General features: G+C 45.0%; 1 protein-coding gene across 4 annotated transcripts in view; it reads left to right on the forward strand.

The window, feature by feature from the left end:
* Positions 1–25,939, forward strand: part of Vps8 (vacuolar protein sorting 8) — a 962,017-nt gene that overhangs the window by 477,293 nt on the left and 458,785 nt on the right. For all 4 annotated transcript variants that reach the window (XM_070531351.1, XM_070531354.1, XM_070531353.1 and 1 more), the window contains 3 exons: positions 9,155–9,228; positions 9,289–9,323; positions 9,391–9,457. In XM_070531351.1, coding sequence (XP_070387452.1) covers positions 9,155–9,228; positions 9,289–9,323; positions 9,391–9,457 — 176 coding nt within the window. The remainder of the gene's footprint in view (positions 1–9,154; positions 9,229–9,288; positions 9,324–9,390; positions 9,458–25,939) is intronic.

Raw genomic sequence — 25,939 nt, forward strand, 5'->3', positions numbered from 1 at the left:
ATTTGGTAAGCCAAACTCATCAATATATATATAATGTCGAATGTGAGCCATGTTTCTGTTAGAGGTGCTACATCGGGTTCGTAATCAATAATCAAGTTTTCTATTGCTTGGGGTTTGTTGACGACGCTTCTAGCATTTACTGTGAGAAGTGTTAGTTTGCTGATTTTGCACCTGGACAAGTTACAACTCCACTTTTGTTATTGCCGTTGGTGTTCGCTGCTTTCCCAGCACAACAATATTTCCTGACCCCCTTTTTGTATCATTTCTTTCAAGCAACACTGTTATCCTGCTCATTACTCCAAACATATTCGCAATTGTTAATGTACAGTCTGTCAAAAACAAGCGAAACCGTTTCATTATTTTGCCGGTTTACCTTTGCACTGTTCCAAAGTTTCCTTCTGATGTCCCGTACACATTTAGAAAAGTCTTTTGCAGTAGATAGTTTAATATTCTTAAGTTTGTACCCCCTTTTCAGAATTGTAGACTTTTCTCTTGAGTAACTTGGAAGATTACAGGCCAAATCTTGTTTGGTTCTTCTCTATCTATCCGATGTACATAACCAGATAGTACTTTTCCAGATGCTTTGCCAACTGCTCTGTGCATGCTTTCTCCCAATGTTTGTGCAGCACCTGGCTTGTTAAACTTGGTTTTTTTATTGCAAACTTCGGTGGGTCGCATGTTGCAACATGCGAGAGTGAATTTTTCCATGCACTGTTATATTTACATAGCAGCCACTTTCAAATGCAACTTAGGATGCGGGGAACATTATAGAAATGCACTGTATTAAACGGGAACATAATACATAAGAGTCAATAGGATTTAGGTCGAGACCACGAAAACACGGCCTAGCAGCTGGGAAAACGCAACAGCCAGGAACGTTTCAATGTGGTTCCACAGTAGTATGTTCTGGGGGTTGGATATAGTAGCGATGTTAGCAGAATTTTCTGTTGTCGGGTTAAGCACCTGTTGAACTTTTTTGAGCGCTGACTGTGATGCGTTCAATCGCACTGTTCTGCATGCATCAGACATTATGTATTGTAATCACTTCCTAGTTTTGAGAAAGATGGCGGTGTGCTATATTGACACGTGTACTTACCTTTATCGGGCGACCACGTTTCGCCGCCGAACAAATGTTATCGCACAGCGCGGGACGCACCTGCATGTATCCGAAGTTTCTGGAAAGTTATCGATGTTTCTATCCGCTGTCTGTTGTCGCCGAACCTTGTATTATCTTATTTCATCGCATGACGTGAATGGTGTAGAACTTTGTGGAAGGCACGCGGGTCCGAACGATTAGACTGGAACATTCGACGACTGCTCTATAAAAGCCGACGCGCTTGACCCGCTGATCAGATTTTCGACGATCGCCGACTGTGTTCGCCGCTATCGTTGTGCTATAAGTGTAGCCTGTTTTGTGGGCACAGGTTCGCCCGATAAAGGTAAGTACACGTGTCATTAGAGGATGGGGTGAGACTGGTGCTAGAGGACGGGGTGAGACTGGGAACTCTGCCCCGTGTTTGGCCCATGTCGATCGGGTGTCCGCGCTAAGCTGGGCGTTGATATGGCGACCCCAGGGTAGCTCGGTGGTGGTCAGGTCGCCTAAGGAGGAGCGAACCGGCCCAGGGCGGAAACGCAGCAGGCAAAAGCTCCCGCGCTCAGCAGTAGTGGGATAGCACCTGTGAATGTGGCCACTTGGGGCAGCCCAGTCGATACGTTCGGACCTAGCGCCCTTCCACAAAGTTCTACACCATTCGCGTCATGCGATGAAATAAGATAATACAAGGTTTGGCGACAACAGACAGCGGATAGAAGCATCGATAACTTTCCAGAAACTTCAGATACATGCAGGCACGTCCCGCGCTGTGCGATAACATTTGTTCGGCGGCGAAACGTGGTCACCCGATAAAGGTAAGTACACGTGTCAATATTCACTAGGACATAAAGCCTTGGGAGGTATGGCCCTTTAGGGAGCCCTCAATTGCGTCGTCATGCTGCTACATCATCACATAAAGATATTCAACGCAGAAATCAAGGACACACAAATTTAACGTGTTGTGTGGCTGAATGTGCTGAATGTTTTGCGTTAGCATATATTCCCACATGGTGTAGGACCTGCATAATTTTTTTAATGTCCAAGTGTTTAAAATACATAAGTAATGTTTTTGGTGTTGAACATGCTAAATAAGTTTGTTGGTTGTAAATCGTAATCTATTGCATCCAGTTGCTGCATGCATGCTGATGGCATCACTTTGTAATGCAGGTTGTCTACCAACCGGGAAAGCCAGGAATTCTCAGGGATTTTGAATAGTCTAGAAATACTCGGGGAAAGGTCGGGAAGATCTGCTTGTATTAGGGAAAATTATCTGTAATTTTATTGAAAGGGAACAAAATTCGCGCTAATGCTCGCCCAAGTAACAGAGAGGAATCTCAAGGAATCGACTTTGGCACTGTGTCGTCAGTTGGAGGAGTTTGCAGTGTACAGTCAACGCCCGATTTTTGGGACATGCCCGATAATTCGGATGGCTTCGCGACACCGCCACGTATCCCATAGAGTCAGTGTATAAGAACGTCTGGAATTTCGCTCGCAAGAACCCTTCGCCGTCCGATTTTCCGGACTGTTTGCCATGACCGCAGGCCCGAAACAGCATTAACCAAAGCCCTCACCGCCGCCATTATGATTATCTGACCGCCTCGAAACGGCGCTCTCGCACGCATTTCCGCTGGCATGCAGCCGTAGCCACCACGGTGGCAACGCTAGGCCTAACTACTTGCTTTTCGGTGCTGTGCTTTTAATTGAATCAATCCGCCACTGTCAGCAACGGCACTGACTCCGCCTTTGTAATCCTCGCAGTTGGCATAGAAGCTCGAAAAGCACAACGCGTTGCATAATGCCGGTTCCTGAAAGTCAACCTCGCCTAAATACAGCTTTGTTACGCGATAAAGCGTAGGCGAAGTATTGCGGTGAAGCCTAGCAAGCCTGTAAAGGGGCAATTGTCACGGGATACAGTATGTATTCCTTAATTATACACGCGTGCACACGCCATCTCCTGTTACACTATGAGCACCGATATGCCTAATAAGTGTACTGGCAGGCCTTCAGAGCTTTTTCGGACGTGCCTGGGGTGATTTGAGCCCTTAAGGGCAGTAAAAGAGATATGTATTCATATTTTTTTTCGGACTGCCCGCTTTTTTTGACGTTTTCGCGCCCTCTAAGGAGTCCGAAAAATTGGTCGTCGACTGTACAACAGACCAAAAGGACGCTTCAAATGGTCCGCGGGGCGAATGCGGGGCAGAAGGAGGACGAGAACACAAAGCACTGACGTATTGACGAATGAACGCAAAAGGAGGTGTGCCACCACTTCTGTGAAGGAGCTGGAGCTTAAAAAACAAAGTGTTGGCTGACCCCGAGACGCAGGTGTCCTTCATCCAAACTAAAATTAACTTTTTAAACAGTGAAATGCAACACTGAGGCGTTGTATGCAGGCTGTAAGTATGTCAGGACTGTTCAGGTTGACTTTCCAGCTGCTGAGAGAGAGTCTCGCATGTGACAAAGCTCGGGCTTCATACCAGCAGTGGCGTAGCTAGGTCGCGTGGCACCCGGGGCCCTTAAGTCTTCTGTCAGCCCCCCCCCCCCCCCCCCCGCTGGGTGTAGCCGGCAGAAAGAGGGGTGTCTTCAGACGTATATGACACCCCCCCCCCCCCTCACTGGCCCCTTGCACCCGGGGCCCACGGCCCCCCGGCCCCCCCTGTTGCTACGCCACTGCATACCAGTGAGCTTGCTATCAGTTGATAAAAATAGCTCATGCTCGAAAATACTTGTTTTTGTGTGCATTTCTTTTTATTCTTATTTGAATATGTTCGACTCGATTTGCAATGGGCTTTACCATTTTTTTTTCGAAGGTATTTCATTTGTTGTGCATTTTACTAACCTGTCCCTTCTGTGTTCTTCTTGAATAAAATAAACACTACTCCTTGGGGTTCAAACTGGATTACGTCGTTTTTTTTAAATGTGCTTGTCAGCTCGTTTTGACATAAACCAAATTAAGTTCTGTGTCACTCGTGAATTTTGCAAAAGCACTCACAGAAAACCTGGAAAACTCTGGGAATTTAGAAATATCAACTTGTTAGACACCCTGTAATGCATTGAATCATATGTTTGAAACTGCATAAACCACTTAGGTTGGATCTGAAATAATTTCATCCAACCTCAGCATAGTGAAAGCACATGACAGGACTAATAGATGAGGATGAGACAACATTATTACTATCAATACTGCATCGGCATCGTTTGCTTTGTGGAATTGTACAATGGATGTTCAAAAAAAAATTTTTTTGTATGCTAGAATTTGTTGTAGTCTGTTGGTTGGTCACAGTATTTATGTGTGGTAATGACACTGTAGAGAAATGCTGATTCAGTTTTTGACCAACAGTACTTTTGTTTATTGCATGCTAAAAAGTTTATTATTAGAAGACAGCATGACTGAGGGTAAAGTTTCACATTTGAATTTCACTCCAAAATCCCAGCACCAATACATCAGTGTGACACCACTAATTGCAAAGTATTTTTTTAAATTTTGGCCATTGTGGCTCAGTAAAAGGGCTTGAAATTTGCCAAGTACAGTCTTTGGCTCTTTTAGATAAGATGTAATATATTTTTACTGATAAAGCTTTAACTAGGCACAGGCAGACACTGTCACAATCTGTGATGGTCATGGGCAGCTGGTGCAAGAAGGGAGCGTTGCCACCCATGTTATGCAAGGGTAACTTACTCTCACAGCTTTTCTGTGTGTGTTCCCTTAAAGCAAAGATGCGAGGCAACCTTAATGCAGACATTGTATCTGTGTGCAGCAGAGTACAAATTGTATAGGAAGGCTGAAAATGTAGTGATGTGGTGGAAATTCACCAAGGAGTGAATCAAGGATGTCCTCTGTCACCATTGTTGTACACGCTTTATGTTAGCATAGAGAGACGACTGGAAAACAGTGAATTAGGGTTTGATTATTCATACTTACGTATTGGACAAATGGTGCAACGGAAGGTCCCGGGTCTGATGTATGCGAACGACACGGTACTACTAGCAGACAATGCAAGAGATATGAAGACACTTGCAAATATGTGTGGCAATGTAGCAACACATCTAGGCCTTAAGTTTAGCACAGAGAACTCGGGAATTACGATCTTTAATGATGAGACAAGTAATTACGCGGTGTCAATACAACAGTAAGTCATACCCATAGTCAAGCAATATAAATACGTCGGCAAGATAATCTAAAAATAAACGGGAAGCAGAATGCAGCAATAGTAAAACATAGCGCACTTTGGAGCCACAGTAGGTATGAGTGAGGTGGTGCCTGCAATATGGAAAGGAGTAATGGTTCCAGCGCTAACATTTGTAAATTTCATTCATTGCTTAAAATTTTATATGTTGTTGGGGTTGGAAGTAAACAAAAGATCGGTAGGCCGATCTTTTGTTTTGTGCTGAGCATAATTAGTTTGGAAGAAAGACTCAGGAACATAAATGAAAATAAATGGGTGGCTAAAGTGCTGAAGTATCTTTCAAAAACGTGGACACAGAATGGAAGGAGAGGTCAAGAAAGTTGTCAACCAAGTAGCGGGTGATTGAAAGGCTTAATATACAACCTGGAGTCATCAAAAAGAAACTGAAAGAAACAGAGACAGCAAATTGGATGCAAAGAATGGAAACAAAAAAGACCATGGAGATTTACAAGAATGGGAAGAAAGAAATCAAAGGAATATTTGTACGATAGCACAAAGGGCCTTACTATTTGAGGCTTCAGCTGGTTGCCTAAGGACTAAAACATGCTAGAGCAAATACTCGCAACAGGATGAGGCATGCGTATGCTGCAGCGAAAATCTAGAGACCACTGAGCACACCCCTAATAGATTGCAAAGACATTCACCCAGTGAGACCCGTAAGTAATGTACACCTTCCAGAAGCGCTTAGGTTTAAAGTGGACAGAAGCATCAGCTGGTCAGCGGTCGAGATAATCAAGAGACGCTTGAAGCATTGGTGGAAAAAAAGCAGGGAAGCAATTGATACTACCGAATCCGTTACAGGCATAAGTACAAAGTAGGTAGAGAAGCTTTGAAGCATAAAAAAAAAGATTAGAGAGATGTGTACTAAAATGCTATAATGAAAAGCATGTGTAGCATACCAGATTAACTTAAGCAGGCTAGCTGATTATTTGTCACTGCCCTGTTTCAAACGGGACATCATCATCATCAGGCAGGGGCCTCTGTATTACAGTCTTCACTCTCCTTCCTGTGCCACTTTCCCCACGTGTAATCAGCACTGATGTACCTGTCACGAGTATCCGCCGTGAAAGCAGCGCTGGCAATGGAAGCTGCCGCCAAGGATGCCAGCCTCAAGCTCAAGCTGGAAAAGTGTGTTTTCCTAGCCCCCAGCGTTCAGTACTTGGGACATGTCATTTCCCAGGCAGGCCTAGCCCAGGCTCCCTCAGGTACATAGATGCCAGCCGTCGTGCCTGCAAAGTCTGTCAGGAGGCTGGGGATGTCTTCAGGCTGGCTTCCTGGTACTCTGGCAAACGAACGCCCAGTGCATGAATCCAGTTTCGGCCCAGCAGCGTCGGCGAAGACCCCTTCGTTAAGTAAAGGGGAAGCGTTGCCTCCCTGTCGCCAAAGTGAACGCTGACATACCCTGGACCTGGGAGAGTTGCCCGGAGTAGCTCCGCAGCATCACGCCCGAAGCCTCAACGGACACACCAGGGAAAGTACGCTCCCGGCCATTACAGACACACTGGCCCCTGCGTCCAGCTCCATGGAAATGGGGTGCCCGCAGATTTCGACGGTCAGCATGTACGGTGGCACAGACGGCGGTACAAAGCCTGTATGCCACATCTCGAAAATCGGCAGGACCTTGGCCATGACGTGGAGTCTGGCCGCGGAAGAACTTGAGCCTGCTGCCGCACGCCCCCGCTGCGTACGCTTGCGACGGCTACCCTGGCTTGTGTGATACCTGGGCTTGAACCAGGCTGCTGCTGCTGTTTGCTGTTCGTCCTCCCCCTTGAGCATACATGTGCCAGGTGCCCAGTTTTCCCGCACGTGAAGCATTGTGCTTGAGAGAATCGGCACTGTGAGGGCGAGTACCACCACAGCGACCACAGGTACCCTTTGTCGTGAACTTGTTGACCGCCGCTTCCGCTGACGGTGAGCCAGTCGCACGAGAAATCTCGACGGCGTCCTTGGCGGCAGCTTCCATTGCTAGCGCTGCCTTCACGCCGTTGTCCAGCATGGCGGGGTTGTTGATGCCGCAGACAAAACGGTCCCGGAGCAGCGAGTCCAGCTGGTCCCCGAAAACGCAGGCACTCGCTAACCCTCTTAGTGCAGCAACGAACTGCCCGACGGTCTTTCCTTCCCGGTGGGAAGGAGAGATGACATCGGACACAATGACATCCGGCAACCCCTGGGCGGCGAAGACCTGTCTTAGCACTGCAATGGTCGCGCCTGCTGATGGAGTGGTGACAGGTAGAACCTCCACCCACTTTGAAAAGGCGTCCACCACCACCAGGAAGTAATGGCCCTTGAAGGGTCCCCCAAAATCTACACGTAGGCGGGACCAGGGTCTCTGTGGGAACGGCCAGGGGGTGCTTTTCACATGACGCAAGGCTCGCTGATACTCCTGGCAGATTTGGCAGCTCTGTACCATCCTGGTCCAGGCCAGGCCACCAAACATGGGACCAGGCCACCATCTTCATCTTTTCTACGCCAGGTTGACCCGCGTGCAGCAACTGCAGAACTCTGGACTCCGGAGAGTTTGTGGGATCACCACCTAGCCCTGCTGCAAGCTACTGTTGCACCAATTCCTCTCCACGGGACACCGCCTTGACCACCTGAGACAGGACTGGGTCCCGGCTGGTCGCTTGAAATACCGCAGATCTGGAGAGCACCTCCGGGTACACGTGTTCCACTTCAGCAGGTTCTGGAACAGCATCAGGCACCTCTGGCAGGCTGCTCAGGGGCATCAGCAGGTCCCAGGCCCTTTTCCGGATGGTAACTAACGGACGGACGGTAGGTAACTCGAGAACGGTGATGCCTGCACAGGAACTGCCCCACCAGTGGCTTGTGGTCCATGACCGCCTCCAACTTCCGTCCCCACAGATACTGGTGGAAGCGTTCGACACCGAACATGAGGGCCGAACCTTCCTTGTCCAGCTGGCTGTAAGGTTGCTCGGCAGCATGAAGCCTTCGAGAAGCAAACGACACAGGGCGTTCCTGGCCATCTTTGTCCCGGTGTGCCAGGACGGCTCCCACTGCGCACTGCGGAGTGTATTAGAGGGTGCCTCGAGCCCTCCCTTGTTCATGAGCCCGGGTGGATCATGACAGTACCCATGCTCATATTTGACCAGGAGAGATTGTACGTAGCTAAAAATTCGAGTGTCGTTCTGTAACAAATCAGCAGCATTTTAGAGCGGAGCTCTTAGACGCCCGTTCCTGCAGTGAGTGTTGGCGGCATAACCGAGCGAAAGATGAAAGACAGAGTGAAACTCGCGAGCTGCGAATGGTGGAGACCAATGAAAGTGGCCCCTTCAGTGATGTACGTGCCGGAAACTGGTGCTCGGTGTGTCTGCTCACATCAGCTCTTGCTCACGCTTGTGGGGTTTGCTTGGTCTGGCCTCGTTCGCACTTGTTTCAATGTTCATGGTTCACAATTGCGTGTGACACGAATTGTGTAGAAATTTCTGTAAGCCATGCAGCACCAATTACACTGGAACCTTCGAGGAGTCATGTATAAAAGCCGACGTGCTTGACCCCCAGGTCAGATTTTTAACGATCACCCACGTGTCTCTCTCAAATTCTTTGTCTCAATATATCACGAGATGAAAACATGTATAGAGCTGTGCTCAAGTCACGCATTAAGGAGTATGGTAATCATCGGTGAATTTTTTTACAAATACTATTATGTGTATGGGTACTGAATAATTAATCTGTCAATGCTTGAAACTGTTGCATATTACTAGAACCAATGGCGATGATTTGTTTGCTTAGAACCATTGAAAAAGTACATAATGCTAAACTGGCTGTTCAATATAAGGTATGTAGTGTTGTAGCTTTACTAAATGTGAGAAGCACTGTACCAGAAACAGGTGTTTTATGGGCTTTCTTTCTGCTGCAGATCGTGCAACATTTCCTTACCTGAGGACATTGCTTCGCTTCAGCACCAGAGAATTCCTGAATGTACTGGCCTTGGTATGTGAAAGCACAGTGCCAGAGGCATGTGCACTAGTTAATGGCTTTTCTTGTGTGCAGGCTTTCGAGGAGCCAGAGTTTGCCACTGAGGTTGGGTAAGTGTGTGTGTGTGTGTGCCAAAGGGGCTAGACTTTCCCACATGGCGCACTCTCTTTCATGCAGGCTGGCACAAAAGCAACGGCTGGTTGACATTCTGCTTCAGATTATGGTCCAGAGTCAAGGATTCTTGGTGAGGTTCTTTTAAAGGACTATTAGTAGTGTTTAGCTGGAGTGAGATGGAATAGTGAGCATTCCGGGCAATTAGGGGTCCTACCTAAGATGCAAGTAAAGCTGATGTACTTATTCAGTTCAAGTGGTAAGGTTTTATACACTCTACTTATCTATGAGGCAGGGACACAAGTGCTATCATGATGACTATTTAATGAAGGAGGCACTGAGCACTCTTAATTTCGTGGCTGAATGGTGGTGTATTATAAAGATAGATTGTGGTAACAATAAAATAAGATTTTGTTAGCTATACCTTGGCAGGTCTGGTTTGGTACCTGGTAGGCAGCTCAATGGAACCCGACACCTGTACATGTCAGATGTGGGATGGCAACATGCGTGACATTGAAGCATGCCCACAGCTCTGTCCTGGGTACCCACCAGCATAATGTTGCACTAGCCCTTCACATGCACGTCAGTGACCCCTCTGCAGCATATGTCCGCAAGTGCGGGTGGTCCTTTCCTCAGAACACTCCTTCTAGGCGATCCACACATTGTGCATCCCATCAGCATCAGAAGTGCACACCAAGCCTGGTAAAACTCAGTGCTTTGAAACCTGGTCAGCTGCCATAGAGGGCTGCCTCAAACAAGACCGGTTTGTTTTTGGCTTGCTTGGCATCAACTTCTGTTACCTGTTATGCTGATTTGGCGTATACTTTCCCTGATTTTGCGACACCCTGGATTTTACGACAGACTAATGCAGCAGCAGCCAACTCCCCATAAAGACAATGCATTAAGAACCTTGATTATAAGATCTGACATTACATGCATCTAGTCTCATACGATGACCCACGCGAAACTGAGAATCAAATGACAGATGCGTGCGAATGGTCGTCCCCTCCATCAGGAAGGAGGGACATGCAGTAAGCTCCGACTGGCTTCTGTCACAGAGCAAGATAAGACGGGAGCGCCGGCTCTGCTCGTCTGGAAGGGACACATTCTGCAATGCTGGTTCTTGCTTCACAGAGTTCGCCAGACAGCGAATGAGGAAAAACTGTTGAGGGGAGAAGCGGGTCCCCTAACAAACCGAAAAAGCAGCGGCACAGGCGGGTCAAGCTCGGGTCTCTGTTTCGTTGCTATAGCAATAGTGCATGGTCGTGCTTAGTTGTTTTCCCGTGTCTGCGTGCCTGTCCGTTTTGTCATTTGCTCCGCGCTTGCCCTGATGCCTATAGCATGCATGCATAGCTCTTGTGGTTCACAGAGTGACATTCGCACAGGAAACAAGTCTTTGTATCATTTTTTTTCATTTATTTTATACAGGCTAAATGCAGGGCATTTGTAAGGTGGGCTACGTGGAATTATAGATGGCACAGGAACAGAAAATAAATGAATTATGGAAACTAAGGTGGAAAGAAAAACTCTGAAAGGGGAGGAGGCAGTTCGTGCGGTCTCGAGCAAAGACAGACGACAGCGAAAAGGAGCTTTTAATGCAAAGGTGACATTTGTCACACTTTTTATCTCATCATTCATAAGGTGCAAAGATGCTTCGCTTGCTTCTTTTTTCTCGCGATGCTCTTCATGTCCGCCAATTCTGTTGTGCGAGCAAAATTGCCGCATTCTCATTAAAACAAACAATGCAGAATTCCTGCTAGTGTTTCCTTCTTATGAACTTCAAAAGGGAAGCGAGATTATGTGTCTCCAGCACATGGTCAATTGTTGCTTTGTACACATTTGACTTTGCATGGGAAGAAAAGTCCTCGGCCGCATGCAGTGATCTGTAAAGGTGCACATTTTGATAGGGTCACATTTTTTTGTGGCGATGAGATTCGAAAGGTTTTCCTGAACACGGAATGTGAAGCTAAGTACGTCTCTGCATGTCACGCAATCAGGCTTTTGAATAAATTTTCGGCCAACAAGTGTATTACGCAGTCAATGATTGCTGGATCATGCTCTGTTTAGGAGAAATATCCTCTCACTCCGATTGTTCTATTTTAATTAAGCTGTCTAGTTTTGTGGTCCGGTTACTGTTCTTGCCCTATGGTATTTCATCCAAAGGGAAAATTGATTTAATGTCTTGGACAATTAAGCAGGGCTTCTCTGCGCTCTTAGTAACTTCACAGTAGTTGTATTTTGGAGGTTTTGTCAGCTTTTTTACAGAAATAAGGCGATAAATTTGAAGAAACGTTGACATCATGGGGTGATCATTTTGTATACCTGCTTGGCGAATGGTTAAAAAAAACTGCTCTAATGGGTCTTGATTGTATTTACTTGTCCAAACATAGAAAATCAACATGTAGATAATAAATACCTGCACAGGCCAATTGATGAGTTTAAGGTTACTCCCTCACTCATGCTTCTTGTAAGAAACATACCTTTTGATATTTTCCTGTGAGCAAGTTCTTGTTCTCATCCATTCAAGAAATGTAATGGTCCCTCCAAGACAGTAAAATCTTGTCCAAGCATGTGGAAGCTTTCTGTTTCAGGCATCGAGCATCCCATGTATCAGCCACGTGAAATGAATGGTGCCACCACACTGCCGCCCTTTGCCTTGCAAGGCCATCTGCAGCTGAATTGCTGGAGACTTGTGCGGCGCATACCCTCATTTCTTTCTCTTTGAATCGGGTTTTATTTATTTCGTTTTGTTGTGCCGTCAAGACCGAGGTATTACAGAGGGGAGTGGGTAAAAACATATACATAAGTAAATAACAAAGCAGCAAGAAGTGGTTAGTTAATATAGCAAAATTCATTAGTTAATTGTATCTAGGAGCAGTGATGTCTGATATGGCTGAACGAAAGTTTGAGTTGTCCTTGACTGCAACAACTGCGCTGGAAAGGTGGCTCCATTCCTAAGATGTCCTGGGAATGAATGATTCATGACAGGTTCTGGTGTGGCATTTAATTATTCTAACCTTATGGCTATGATCAATGCGAGAGGAAACTTAGGTACCTAGGAGATAATATAAGAATATTGCACAGGTAGGAATTGTGGAAATATAGTTTATAAAATAAAGCAAATCGAAAGCACTTACATTGCGCTGAGAACAGAGCAAGTAGCAAGGAGTTTTTCATGGAAGTTACACTTGATGTGCAGCTATAACTGCTTAAATGAAATGTGCGGCACTGTTTTGAATTAGTTCAAGTGATTGAATAAGTGTTTCAAGGTGCGGATCCCAGATAGATGAGGCATGCTCCATTTTACTCCTAATAAGCAGTTTATATAAGATTAACTTTAATGGTAAAGGAGCAGAAGAAAAATTTTGGTATAACCTAGCATGCGGTTAGTATTGTTAATTACCTTATCAATGTGTAACGACTAGCAAAGTGTCGAGGTTATGTGGACGCATAGGTATTTATAGGAGGTTACGGCTTCTGAGGGAGTATCATTAAGGTAATAGTTCAGTGGAGGAATATTGCTGCGACTTACACGCATGCATGTACATTTAGTTTCGTTAAGTTGCATTAACCATACATCACCGCTTAGAGATAGCATTTATATTGTCTTGTAAGAATGTGTTATCAGATTTGTCTGACATTTCACGGAGGATAACACAGTCATCTGTGAAAAGGTAAATATTAGAAAAACCATAATTGGGTAAATCATTAATGTAAATTAAGAAAAGTAGAGGGCTATAACTGATCCTTGGGGCACATTAGAGTGTAGGGGATAAAATGGGGACATACGGTTATTTGACATAACATACTGTGACCGATTAAGGAGAAAATGCTCACAGCATGCAAACAGGCTAGGATGAAGACTGAGTTTACTAAGCTTAAATAGAAGCAATATATGACACACTTTGTCGAAGGTCTTGGCGAACTCAAAGGAAGCACAGTCTGTGAATAAACCTTTGTCGAGAATAAGATGAAGGCTTTGAGTAAAAGAAAGAAGTTGAGTTTCGCATGAGAAGTTTTTATGGAAATCATGTTGTGCTTTTGTGAAAAATAAAATATTGTCTAAGTGCTTTGCTAAATGTGAGTACAAAATATGTTCAAGAACCTTGCAAGGAATGCTGGTGAGGGAAATGGGGCGGTAGTTGAGGGGCGAATTTTCGCTACCACACTTGTGAAGTGGGACCACTTTCTCGACTTTCCAATCTGCAGGTAGGTGATAGGTATCTAATGATTGCTGAAAAATTCTTGAAAGCAGAACAGATGAGTAAACAACAGTATTCTTTTAGAAATTTCAATTTAATGAAATCAGCACCAGGACTTGATGACAACTTCAGACCTTTAATTACATTTTCGACCCAAAAGGTTCAATGATAATAAAAGCCATAGCTGGGTAATCGCAGCGCTCAAGAGTTGAAAGCACAGGATTACTACATATGACAAAGTTGTTACAGAATACAGAATTAAGGACATGGGGACATATGTCATCGGGTACCACTAAACCACTGGAATCAATTAGCTTGACTGAATTATCTTTTAGGGGTTAATAACATGCCAAAACTTTTTAGCATCATTCACAAGCATTGTGGGCAAAGTGTGTACTTGGAGTGTCTTTTTGTCAACTTTTATAGCCTCAATGTAGGTATTGTTCGCCTCCTTATAAGCATCCCATTTTGAAGTCTGTGCACTTATATTTGCTATTCGATGTTTTTTTTTTTTTCGGTTGTAAAGGCTTTTTAACTGGCAGTTGAACCAGGGCTTTTTAACATTGCATGATATTACACTTGACGCTATAAACTTATCAGTGAGCTCATGTATTTTTTATTGGAAACGATCCAGTTCTCATCAACCGTGTGATCATCAAATTGGCATAGGAAAAGATCAAGAAAGTTAGCTAGCTCAATAGTATTATGGTCAAAATTTGCCTTGTCGTAGTGAAAAAAATTTTTTTTTGAACAACTGGTTTTAACACAGGCGACAATATGTTGAAAAAAAGACCCAGGTGATCGCTTAAGCATAGTAAGCATAAAACATTGGTAACTATGTCAGGATGAGAGCATAAAATTAAGTCAAGGCAATTAGCAGCACTGTCTGAGATCCTAGTTGGTTCCAATACTAATAATGTCAGGGAAATATAAAGAGCAGAGATCAAGAAAGACGTTACTTTGTGAAGAAAATGGACAACAGTGCGGAAGATTAGTAGTCCAGCATATGTTGAGGAAGTTGAAATCCCCCAATAATACAGTCGAACCTTGACATGTCCAACAGCATGGTGATTGCGAAATAGTTCGATATAGCCAGAATTCTATATATAAAATCACATAAAAATGCATAAAAAACTTATTCAAATCAATCAATGAACCAATTGCAGCGCAGTAAATACTTGCCTGAAGCTTCACACAAAGTATTTGTTTTTTTGGCTGAAAGTACTGCAGCAGTGTAGCCTGCTTCTTATTGGCAGCTGCATGAATAACTGTGGCATCCTCAACATAGTTTAAACGATCCACAAGCGATATTCCAGTACCTTCTATTGCACCGCAGTAGCGGTGTAGAAGGAAAAAAGGAGCTACAGCCTCAGTTAAAGTTGGCAGCGGGACAACATCAGCACTTGTGGGATCAACCTCGACAGTGTCTTCATTCGGCCGCTACTTCCACTGCGATCTCCACGTCCGTCAGTCGAAGCATTTTGAAACACTGTCAATAACAGAGTATTAAGTGGCATCTGCCAAGGTTTCTATGAGTGAGCCCAGTGAGCGCACGCTGTTGTGCATCTCTGTGGAAGCAAACGCCATTCCTCACGAGGCGCGGCAGGTGCAGAATGAGGCACCGAGGAGGAGTCAATGCAGCAAATACAATGCATCATTAATGTTATCAAACTAGCCAAGCTGCCACGTGCATACGCCGCTACATTCAAATGGCAACCTCGGCGCCATCAATGTGTGCAGTTATAGTGCTCAGCAGTCGGGAACGCCCATCGTACCACCGCTACGTTCGAGGGTGTTGCGGGAAAGCTTGCTGCCTGTCAACAGAGCACACATGGTCTGGGGTGGCGGAGTTCGATACATCCATTTTACGTCCGACCCCGTTAGAAATAAAAAATTAAAAATGCATGCGATTTTCTAGGTGATATAAAAAGTGTTCAATATATACAATAATTCAATATATCGGTGTTCGATATATTGAGGTTTGACTGTACTATGGCGTTCCACAAAGTAAGTGTGTTAAGCACATCGTGAAGCGGTGAAAGTGGACGGGTAGAAGGGTGGCACACAATGATGGCAATTTTACGATGTCTGATATCAACACAAGCACGCACAGTTTTCAGTTTACAGTGAATGTGGACGTGATGACACTGCAGGGACTTCGAAATAGCGAGTAGTGTGCCTCTGCCTTGGTGGGCAGTGCGATCGCAATGGAAGATACGAAATCAAGACAAGTAAAAGAGTTCAGTCTTGTACCTGAGGTTGTAGCCACGTTTCAGTTAATGCAATAATACCAGCATCACAGCTGTCGATGAGCAATTCAAGTACTTTGCGCTTGCGAAACACACCTCTAGCGTTAGCAACAAGCACGGAGGCTTGTGCTGGTAAAAATATGCCATTGCCCCTGGCACGTTCCTGTGTAGTAGGGTGACGACACATATTGTCAAGTAGGCACGTGTGACTTGGAAGGGCATTTTTAACTCGCCTAATGCTGTCAATTGTTGGATTATACATGAAACATTGCTTATCAGTGAAAAGCTTGTTAAAACGTAGCTTAAATGAGGGGGAATCATTTAACCAAATGCGAGAAGCTTTGTACTAGTGAGCCTTGTCACAGGCAAGCAAGTCCTCAGATACTGAAATGTTACTACCTAAATTAAGCTTGCTATGCGACGAAAGTATGCTCTTCTTAATATTAAAGTTCGATAGTTTCATTATAACCAGACGACACTTCCTATTCGCAGAAGTCCTGATTTGATGCGTTCGTTCAACTGAGTTTGATGGTAAAGCATTTCCCATCGCTGACGACAGGGCATCCAGAGTGTTCTGTTCTGTTTGCAGCCATGATTCGCGGGAATTGTCCTGCTGAGACCTTGGAGACCTGTGCTGTAAAAAAATAAAGTTATTATGCCTTAATCTGTCCTCCAAGTCATCTAAGCGCGAGACTATGGTGTCCTGCTGCTTTTCCAACCGCTTAGCAATCTCTTGAATTATGGCGAAATCATTGCAAACAGTGTCTAGTGCTTCAGATTTGTAAAGATTGTAAAGTGATTCAAGACGGCGGAAAATATCAGTTAGCTTGCTTTCAGTTGTGTTTTGGCTAGTTTTCACATCCTTCATGTCTGATTTTAACTCTGACTGACCTTTAGTAAGCTAGACTGTTCTCTTCTTTATGTCTTTACGCATTAATAAGACAGTGATCATCAGATCAGACTGTGATTCGGGAACACTGTGAACATGTGACCGTGTGAATTTAGGCAAATTTTCAGAAATCCTGAACCATTGTTATCGGTGTTTAAAAGGGCAACGTAATCATTCCATTGTATCAGCCAGCCACGAACTATTAAGACTCTATTTTTTAACATTTTGTTGGGAATGCATTTGAGCAAACGAGGGTCCGAAACGAGCACTAAGGATTGTCTGCTTTGCCAGAGACACCGATGTAGTGCTAAAGCAGGCGATTCTTGCTTGCACCATCACAAACGATGCCGTCTACTGCTGCACCAGCCTGTTCCAGTAAGTTGATGGCTTCCAGCAAAAGTTTTGCAAGCTCAATGCCGGAAAGTGAAAAAAAGAAATTGAATCATAGTGTTTTACGACCTGAAACCGAGATTTGATTGCGAGGCACGCTGTAGTGGGGGGGGGGGGGGGGGGGGGCTCCAGATTAATTTTGACCACCAGGTGATCTTTAACGGGCCTCCAATGCACGGGATACAGGGTTTTTTGGATTTCGCTTCCTTCAAAATGCAGCCGTGGCAGCTGAGATTTGATCCCATGACCTCATGCTTAGTACTGCAGCACCATAGCCGTTAAGCTACCGAGGCGGCTAAAAGTGACAGGCAAACAAACCTAACATTTATTATCTATGAAATATAACAAAGAACATACTTTGTTTTCTTAACACCAATATTAAATCCATATTTTCGTTGACTGTTGTCTCGTGCTGCTGACAATAGTAATTGCGTGCCTGTGATCTGTTTCTCTCCCTCCCTGTCTCTCTTTCTTATCTAGCATCCCCTCTCTCAAGTGTAGGGTAGCAAACCAGGTTTTTTATTCTCTGTAACCTCATGGGCTTTCCTTTCTTTAATCTCTTTCTCTCTCCCTGCTGCCTGTATTAACCACAATAGAATTTAAACTTAGCCAAGCAGTTCCTTAAACTAGGTTTTCAGTAGCAAAAGAAATTCTATTAACTATCCTTTTCATTAAACACTTCAAAAAAAGACTAGTAAGGAATTAGTTATCTTCACATATCTGGATCAGTGCTTGTAAGTAATATGAAATGTGTTCTGACGATGATGGTTGTTGGTGGTCATCGCAAAATTTTAGAAAAAAATATTCGTACTCGGTATTCATGCTCAGAAGGGTATTGATGCGCAGTGTGCCGCAGATCAGCTACAGTATAGGTACAGCTGTTTCACGATCTGGTATCTGTATAAATTTTGTTGTTGAAAGTTAAATGCTGTGTAGACGTAGTTACTTCTTTCATCCATGTACTTGTGTTACGCTACGTTTCATCCTAGTTCTAGTGAGCTGTACCAATCCCATTGTCGGTATTCATAGTTCAGAAGGGCGCTTGTCTGCGGACCATAAGTCTTGGCTATAACTGCCATGGAATCCAGTCAGCATTGCACTTAAGCTTAGCTCGGCGCTAACTTTGATTACCGATTTCTATCGGTAAAAAGGATGTTGTATGCACATCCGCCGTCATGGCCATGAGTAGCATTGGCTAACGGTCTCCGGGTTAGATCTTGTACAGATACTTAAATTTCCAAAAATGTGGATGATAGAACAGCTGCCATGCCCAATTGGTAGAGCAACGCACATGCAATGCAGGGATTGTGGGTTTGGCCCCCACCTGCAGCAAGTTGCTATTTTGCCCACCTTCAATTCCCTTTAGCTTATCATTTCTACGCTTCATTTAAAAACTACAAGTAACTTCCCCTGTGCATCCATTAGCTTCATTATCTGTTGCATTCATACAGCTGTAACCAGGCTCTGACTAACAAAAGTCAGGTGCCTTGGTGCCCTTCTTGTTTGTCTCAAGCAGGGAATGGCGAGGATGAGCTCAAGTAGATTTCATCAAATACAAGCATTCCATGTCTTTGGATGTCCTCCTTGTTCAGTAGTCTTTTCTTGAAGGCTTCAAAAACTTTTGTCGAAGCCATACTTCGGTCTCACAAGTGGTATGGGTTTCTTTACAGTAGACACTGTGGAAAGGGGCATCGGGCCATTCTACCTCAGAAGGGCGTACGCAGTGAAACTTCGAATGTGTAGCAAAAGGTACATGGTGAAAAATTTGCCTTTTGGCGAAATATATGTGTCCAGTTTTTGATAGTGTGAATATGGTCTGTTGTTGAGTAGCCTTTACAAAATTCTACCTGGTCCTTTGGTTGACAGAAGTCTAAGGTGTTCCTGATTCTATTTGTGATTACCTTAGTAGATACTTTGTAGGCAAGGCACAGTAAGCTGATCGGTCTATAATTTTTCAAGTCTTTGGCATACACTTTCTTATGGATTATGTTGGCGTTCTTCCTAGATTCCGGTACGCTCGAGGTCATGAGGCGGTGCGTATACAGGGTGGCCAGTTATCCTAGGCCAATCTGCCCACCATCCTTCAACAAATTTGCTGTTACCTGATCCTCCCCAGCTGCCTTCCCCCTTTGCATAGCTCCCAAGGCTTTCTTTACTTCTTCAGGCGTTCCTTGTGGGATATCAAATTCCTCTAGACTATTCTCTCTTCCATTATCGTCGTGGGTGCCACTGGTACTGTATAAATCTCTATAGAACTCCTCAGCCACTTGAACTATCTCATCCATATTAGTAATGATATTGCCGGCTTTGTCTCTTAACGCATACATCTGATTCTTGCCTATTCCTAGTTTCTTCTTCACTGCTTTTAGGCTTCCTCTGCTCCTGAGAGCATGCTCAATTCTATCCATAATATACTTCCTCATATCAGCTACCTTATGCTTGTTGATTAACTTGGAAAGTTCTGCCAGTTCTATTCTAGCTGTAGGGCTAGAGGCTTTCATAAACGGGCGTTTCTTAATCAGACTTTTCATCTTCTCCGATAGCTTACCGGTATCCTCTCTAACGAAGTTACCGCCAACTTCTGTTGCACACTCCTCAATGATGCCCATAAGGTTGTCGTTCAATACTTCAACACTATTCCTGAGTTAAAGCCGAATACCTGTTCTGTAGCTTGATCCGGAATTCCTCTATTTTCCCTCTTACCGCTAACTCATTGATCAGCTTCTTATATACCAGTTTCTTCCGTTCCCTCCTCAAGTCTAGGCTAATTCGAGTCCTAACCATCGTGTGGTCACTGCAGCACACCTTGCCGAGCACGTCCACATCTTGTATGATGCCAGGGTTAGCACAGAGTATGAGATCTATTTTATTTCTAGTCTCACCATTTGGGCTCCTCCACGTCCACTTTCGGTTATCCCTCTTGCGGAAAAAGGTATTCATTATCCGCAAATTATTCCGTTCTGCAAACTCTACTAATCACTCTCCCCTGCTATTCCTGTAACCTATGCCATATTCCCCCACTTACTTGTCTCCAGCCTGCTTCTTGCCTACTCTGGCATTAAGGTCGCCCATCAGTATTGTGTATTTTGTTTTGACTTTACCAATCGCTGATTCCACGTCTTCATAGAAGCTTTCGACTTGCTGGTCATCATGACAGAATGTAGGCGCGTAGACCTGTACGACCTTCAGTTTGTACCTCTTATTAAATTTCACAGCAAGACTTACCACCCTCACGTTAATGCTGTAGAGTTGCTGTGTTACCAGCTATATCGTTATTAATCAGGAATCCGACTCCTAGTTCTTGTCTCTCCGCTAAGCCCCGGTAGCACAGGATGTGCCCGCTTTTTAGCACTGTATATGCTTCTTTTGGCCTCTTAACTTAACTGAGCCCTATTATATCCCATTTACTGCCCTCTAATTCCTCCAATAGCACTGCTAGACTTGCCTCACTATGATGATGATGAGATAATGTTCTAACGTTAAACGTTGCCACATTGAGATTCCAATGGCGGCCTGTCCTGATCCAGGGATTCCTAGCACCCTCCGCTGCGTCACAGGTCTGACCGCCGCCGTGGTCAATTGCTTTGCAGCTTCTGGGGACTGAGGGCCGGGGTTTGATTGTTGTGTTCGTACAGGAGGTTGTGGACAAGTGCTTCACCAGGGTGGCCAATCCTGCTCTCGTGAGGGAGTGCATTACTGGTTCTGGTCACCGCGATCAGGCCGCAGTCAGGCCTGTTTAGGCAATTTTATCAGCATGCGGATTTTTAAAATTTTTTTGTTTAATCCGGCGGAAAATTGCACGGCACTGGGATTTAAACCACAGTCCCTTTGCACGTGAGGCAGATGCTCTACCTCTACATCATCACTGCATGCATGACAGAGAAATGTGCGAAATATAACCGACCCTTATATATAGCTTTCATTGATTACGAGAAAGGAAAGTGTTTGATTCAGTCGAAACCTCAGCCGTCATGCAAGCATTACGGAATCAGGGTGTAGACGAGCTATACCAAACAATATATATAGCGGCTCCACAGCCACCGTAGTCCTCCATAAAGAAAGCAACAAAATCCTAATAAAGAAAGGCGTCAGGCAGGGAGATACGATCTCGCCAATGCTATTCACAGCGTGTTTACAGGAGGTATTCAGAGTCCTGGGTTGAGAAGAATTGGAGATAAGAGTTAATGGAGAATACCTGAGTAACTTGCGACTCGCTGATGATATTGCTTTGCTTAGCAACAAGCTATGGAAAGGAGAATGATAGGTGTAACATTAAGGGATAAGAAAAGAGCAGATTGGGTGAGGGAACTAATGCGAGTTAATGACATCTTAGTTGAAATCAAGAAAAATGGCTGTGGCTTAGGTAAGGTTAAGCCCAGGATGCGAAGCATACTAGCCTTTATTTTAGTTGTTGAACCACTGTTTAGCTTGGTGAACTGCTGTTGCTTGGCTATAGTTGGTTCGGCTAGACGAAGAAACAACTCATGCGTTACTCTGCTTCGCCTTGGACGCCCCGCATTGGACGTGGTGAGCGTCGAGCAACGCAGCGTTCGGCGCGGCAACGAAATGTGCGCCTGAGCAAGCGACGCACGCCTGAGCCTTAGAAACAGCTCGTTTCTAAGGCAACACCGCATTCACTAGAGGCGCTTTTGTACCGCCTTGAAGCATCGTACTCGTGGCTCAGTGGTAGCGTCTCCGTCTCACACTCCGGAGACCCTGGTTCGATTCCCACCCAGCCCATCTTGCAAGAGTTGAGCCAAAGCCACTTCTCCTCTGTCGTGACGTCACGGTGTCACGTGGTATTCAAGGCGACACCGCCGCGCCTGAGGAGCTGGGTTGAGCTCTCGTAATTTGCTTCGCATAAAAGAAATGGGCATGGGCAGGACATGTAATGAGGAGGGAGGATAACCGATGGTCATTAAGGGCTACGGACTGGGTCCCAAGGGAAGGGAAGCGTAGCAGGGGGCGGCAGAAGGTTAGGTGGGCGGATGAGATTAAGAAGTTTGCCGGGACGGCATGGCCACAATTAGTACATGACTGGGGTTGTTGGAGAAGTATGGGAGAGGCCTTTGCCCTGCAGTGAGCGTAACCAGGCTGATGATGATGATGATAGCAACCCGGGGCAATGCATGCTCGCTGACCTGGACAGGCAAAGCAAAAAGGTGGGTCTGAAAATTAATCTGCAGAAAACTAAAGTAATGTTTAACAATCTCGGAAGAGAACAGCAATTTACAATAGGTAGCGAGGCACTGGAAGTGGTAAGGGAATACACCTAGTTAGGGCAGGTAGTGACTGCGGATCCTGATCATGAGACGGAAATAATCAGAAGAATAAGAATGGGCTGGGGTGCGTTTGGCAGGCATTCTCAGATCATGAACAGCAGGTTGCCATTATCCCTCAAAATAAAAGTGTATACTAGCTGTGTCTTACCAGTACTCGCCTACAGCGCAGAAACCTGGAGGCTTGCGAAAAGGGTTTTACTTAAATTGAGGACGACGCGACGAGCTATGGAAAGAAGAATGATGGGTGTAACGTTAAGGGATAAGAAGAGAGCAGATTGGGTGAGGGAACAAACGCGAGTTAAAGACATCTTATTTGAAGTCAAGAAAAAGAAATGGACATGGGCAGGGCATGTAATGAGGAGGGAAGATAACCTGTGGTCATTAAGGGTTATGAACTGGATCCCAAGGGAAGGGAAGCGTAGCAGGGGGCGGCAGAAAGTTAGGTGGGCGGATGAGATTAAGAAGTTTACAGGGACGACATGGCCACAATTACTACATGACTGGGGTAGTTGGAGAAGTATGGGAGAGGCCTTTGCCCTGCAGTGGGCGTAGCCAGACTGCTGCTTGTGATGATTCTGATGATGATGATTATGTGTCCAGTTTTATGCACTCCTCCATGACAAGGCGTTGACCTTCAGGTAGGCACTGGAGATGTGACTCCACTTTTCTCTTGTTTAGCTTGCTCTTTCTTTCTTGGTACATCTTAAATTCCTCTTGAAGCTCTCTCAGCGATTGGCAAGGTGACCATGCTTTCTTGTAGGGTAATCTTTGTTGTTGTCGCAAAACAGCAGAGTTGTGCTTCTTAATTGCAGGCTGAACTATTGTAGTGCTGGAAGTCTGCATTCTTTTCTGTTGATGCATTGTGTGGCAACGCAATGTGGCTGCAAGTCTTTTGCAATGCGAATACTGGTCAATATCGTAGATATTGCACCTTCTGTGCCTCCACACACCCAAAGAGTCAATGTAGGCACCCTGACACCTGGGTATTTTTGCTTTGTGGGATCACCCCCACCCATCTTTATCTTCTCAATAGTCTCTACCATGCGCTGGAAGTCTTCGATAATAGTTGGTTGTCCTTCAAGGTCGATAATGTTCATCAAATTGCAGTTAAGCATTAGGGTCTCAAATGTTTTCGCAGAAGGCCTTCCGTGACGTAGATGCACCTCGTTACAGAAGGAACTGTGGCTTCACTCACAACTCTCATTGTGCTGTAGACAATACAGTTTCCATGATACGTGTCCCTCTGGAATGGAAGAGACATGAAAAATCAGGTGATTGTTTTGAATGTCTAGTAAGGACACATTTTAATAAACCGCAATATTTCTCTCCATAGCATCTGCATTGTGTCTATGCTGAAAAACTGTTTGCTCCCAACAAACGTATCAACAGAATGTATTAGCAATCTTAATAAAGAAAATAATTATCTTCTCCTACTTGTTTCTCGTTAGTGCCTGCCCTTGTTACAGGTAATTTTTGTTTCCTTCATAGCAAGTTTGCAAATTGCAGGCAAGATTAGCTTTTATTTTTTTTTTTTAATGTTCTGCCTAGTGACATCAATTGATAACAGTGTTTTCTTTGTGAATTGCTAGCCGAAATAATCTCATTTGCTGGCTTACGATCGAACTGCAAATTAATACCACATTCTTGCACAAAACACGTATATTTACAAATATTTATTAGTAAGGCGAGCAGCACAGGAGTTGCAGCACCCAATATGGCGAGGAGCCACCTCTACGTCTTCTTCATCAATGCTGGCCTAATGCGACAGACTTCTTCTGTCTAGCGGCACTACCCCCCGAGTGAAAACACTTGCACAAACCATGTAGGCTAGAGTGCAGCATCAATGGATGGGTTATACAGCTTTAGCCAAGCAATGTGAACTACATCAGTCTGGACCAGCATAGAAGGCAGAATTGGCCTTGCTGGTGCAATATTATACGTCAAGTCGGTAACTTGGCGCAGACCGCAATAAGGACCGTGGTAACGTGGTAGAAGCTTCGCTGATAGACCAACTCATCAAGTTGACTACCAGAGGAGCACTAAGGATCCTGGAGCACAATATTCATCCTTATGACGACAGTTGTAATGCAACTTCTGTGATGCCTGTGACATAAGGCAGTCACATGCGATATGACATGCAGCGTTCGCCCTTGCGATGGCATCTTGTGCGTACTCCGATGGTTGTTGTGGAGCGGATGGGAGTAATGTATCCATGGGGAGTGTTGGTTCACAGCCAAAAAAGATGAAAGGGAGAACAACCTGCAGTATCGTGGCATGATGTATTATAAGCAAATGTAACAAAGGGTGATCTAACATCTCAGTCGCAGTGGTCGGTGCCAATGAACATGGAGAGCATGTTGGCTATGGTGCAATTCAATCGTTCAATGAGACCGTTTCTCTGACGATGATATGCAATGGTGACCTTTTGTTTTGTGGAACATGAGCGGAGGTGGTCATCAATGACACGGGACAAGAAGTAAAGCCTCAACCAGATGTGCGCATTGGAACGCGCTCGCACGCGCCGCGCTCACTCAACGTCACGTCGCGCCCGACGGAAGGAGAGGGCGCGCCCGTAAACGATGCACGACTTGCTGCGCGTCGCGGCGGTGCAGTGTTGCTAGGTTTCTGTGTTGAAGACAGCCCAGCCTTCACTAACGGTTGCATTAAACAATGTGCTAAAGATGGCAATAAGACACAATAAGATTTAACTTGAAATTTCTTTTTATATTTTCAAAAAGATATTGCAGGACTCCTAGTGGTTCAGTCAACTCAAATGCGACTTAATACCGATATTGTGACCTCGGTGAAACCTGCAGCAGCATCGGCATAGCATCACTCGCGTGCTATGTGCTCTATGCGTGCTGGACGCTGTGTCGGTTCCCGAACTTCGGCGATGAACATTTCATTATTAATGCAGCCGTTATGGCTGATGACTTAAGCGGCTGCCATTATAAAATACCAAAACCCACGTGGAACTCCGATCACAACGCACGCAGCATGCCCAGGCTTGCCTGCACGCTGCGCGAAGAATCTTTCCGGAAGTCACGTTGGTTCGCCGTAGTCACGTGAGGCGCGTCCAGCTGGTGACGCGGGCGGCAGCTTCCGGCGCAGGCGTAAAAAACCTAGCAGCATAGAGTTTCTCACTACATTACCTAGAGGGAAATCTGGCGCTGCTGCGCTGTGGTATGCATGGGAATGCCGGTATATTGTGGATTCGGATTGGCATCGTTCTCGTAGAGACAGGACACCTTGAAGACGCGCTTAGCAAGTACCGTTCGGTCTGTCACAATGATTCATTTTCTACTAGAACAGCACGTGAAAAGCTGTTTTAGCTTTATTATTATGCAAAAACATGTTTTGTTTAACTGTGAGAACTTGTTATTGTGTGTACGACTACATGTTACGTAAAAAGTGTCAGCAGGCCGCTAAAGTTGGAGGACAGACGACAAGGTTCGCGCTCGCTTTGAAACAGTTGGTCGTCTATTCTTGCTTTTCTTCACTTGGTCATGCATTGTGGGTGAGTAAAGATGTATTATGCATGAATGGAAACATTTTATGAAGATTTTACATTGAGAACGCGTTATTTGCGTAGCCATATCCACG

Source organism: Dermacentor albipictus, chromosome 1 (assembly GCF_038994185.2).
Source record: "Dermacentor albipictus isolate Rhodes 1998 colony chromosome 1, USDA_Dalb.pri_finalv2, whole genome shotgun sequence".
NCBI classification, from domain to species: domain Eukaryota; kingdom Metazoa; phylum Arthropoda; class Arachnida; order Ixodida; family Ixodidae; genus Dermacentor; species Dermacentor albipictus.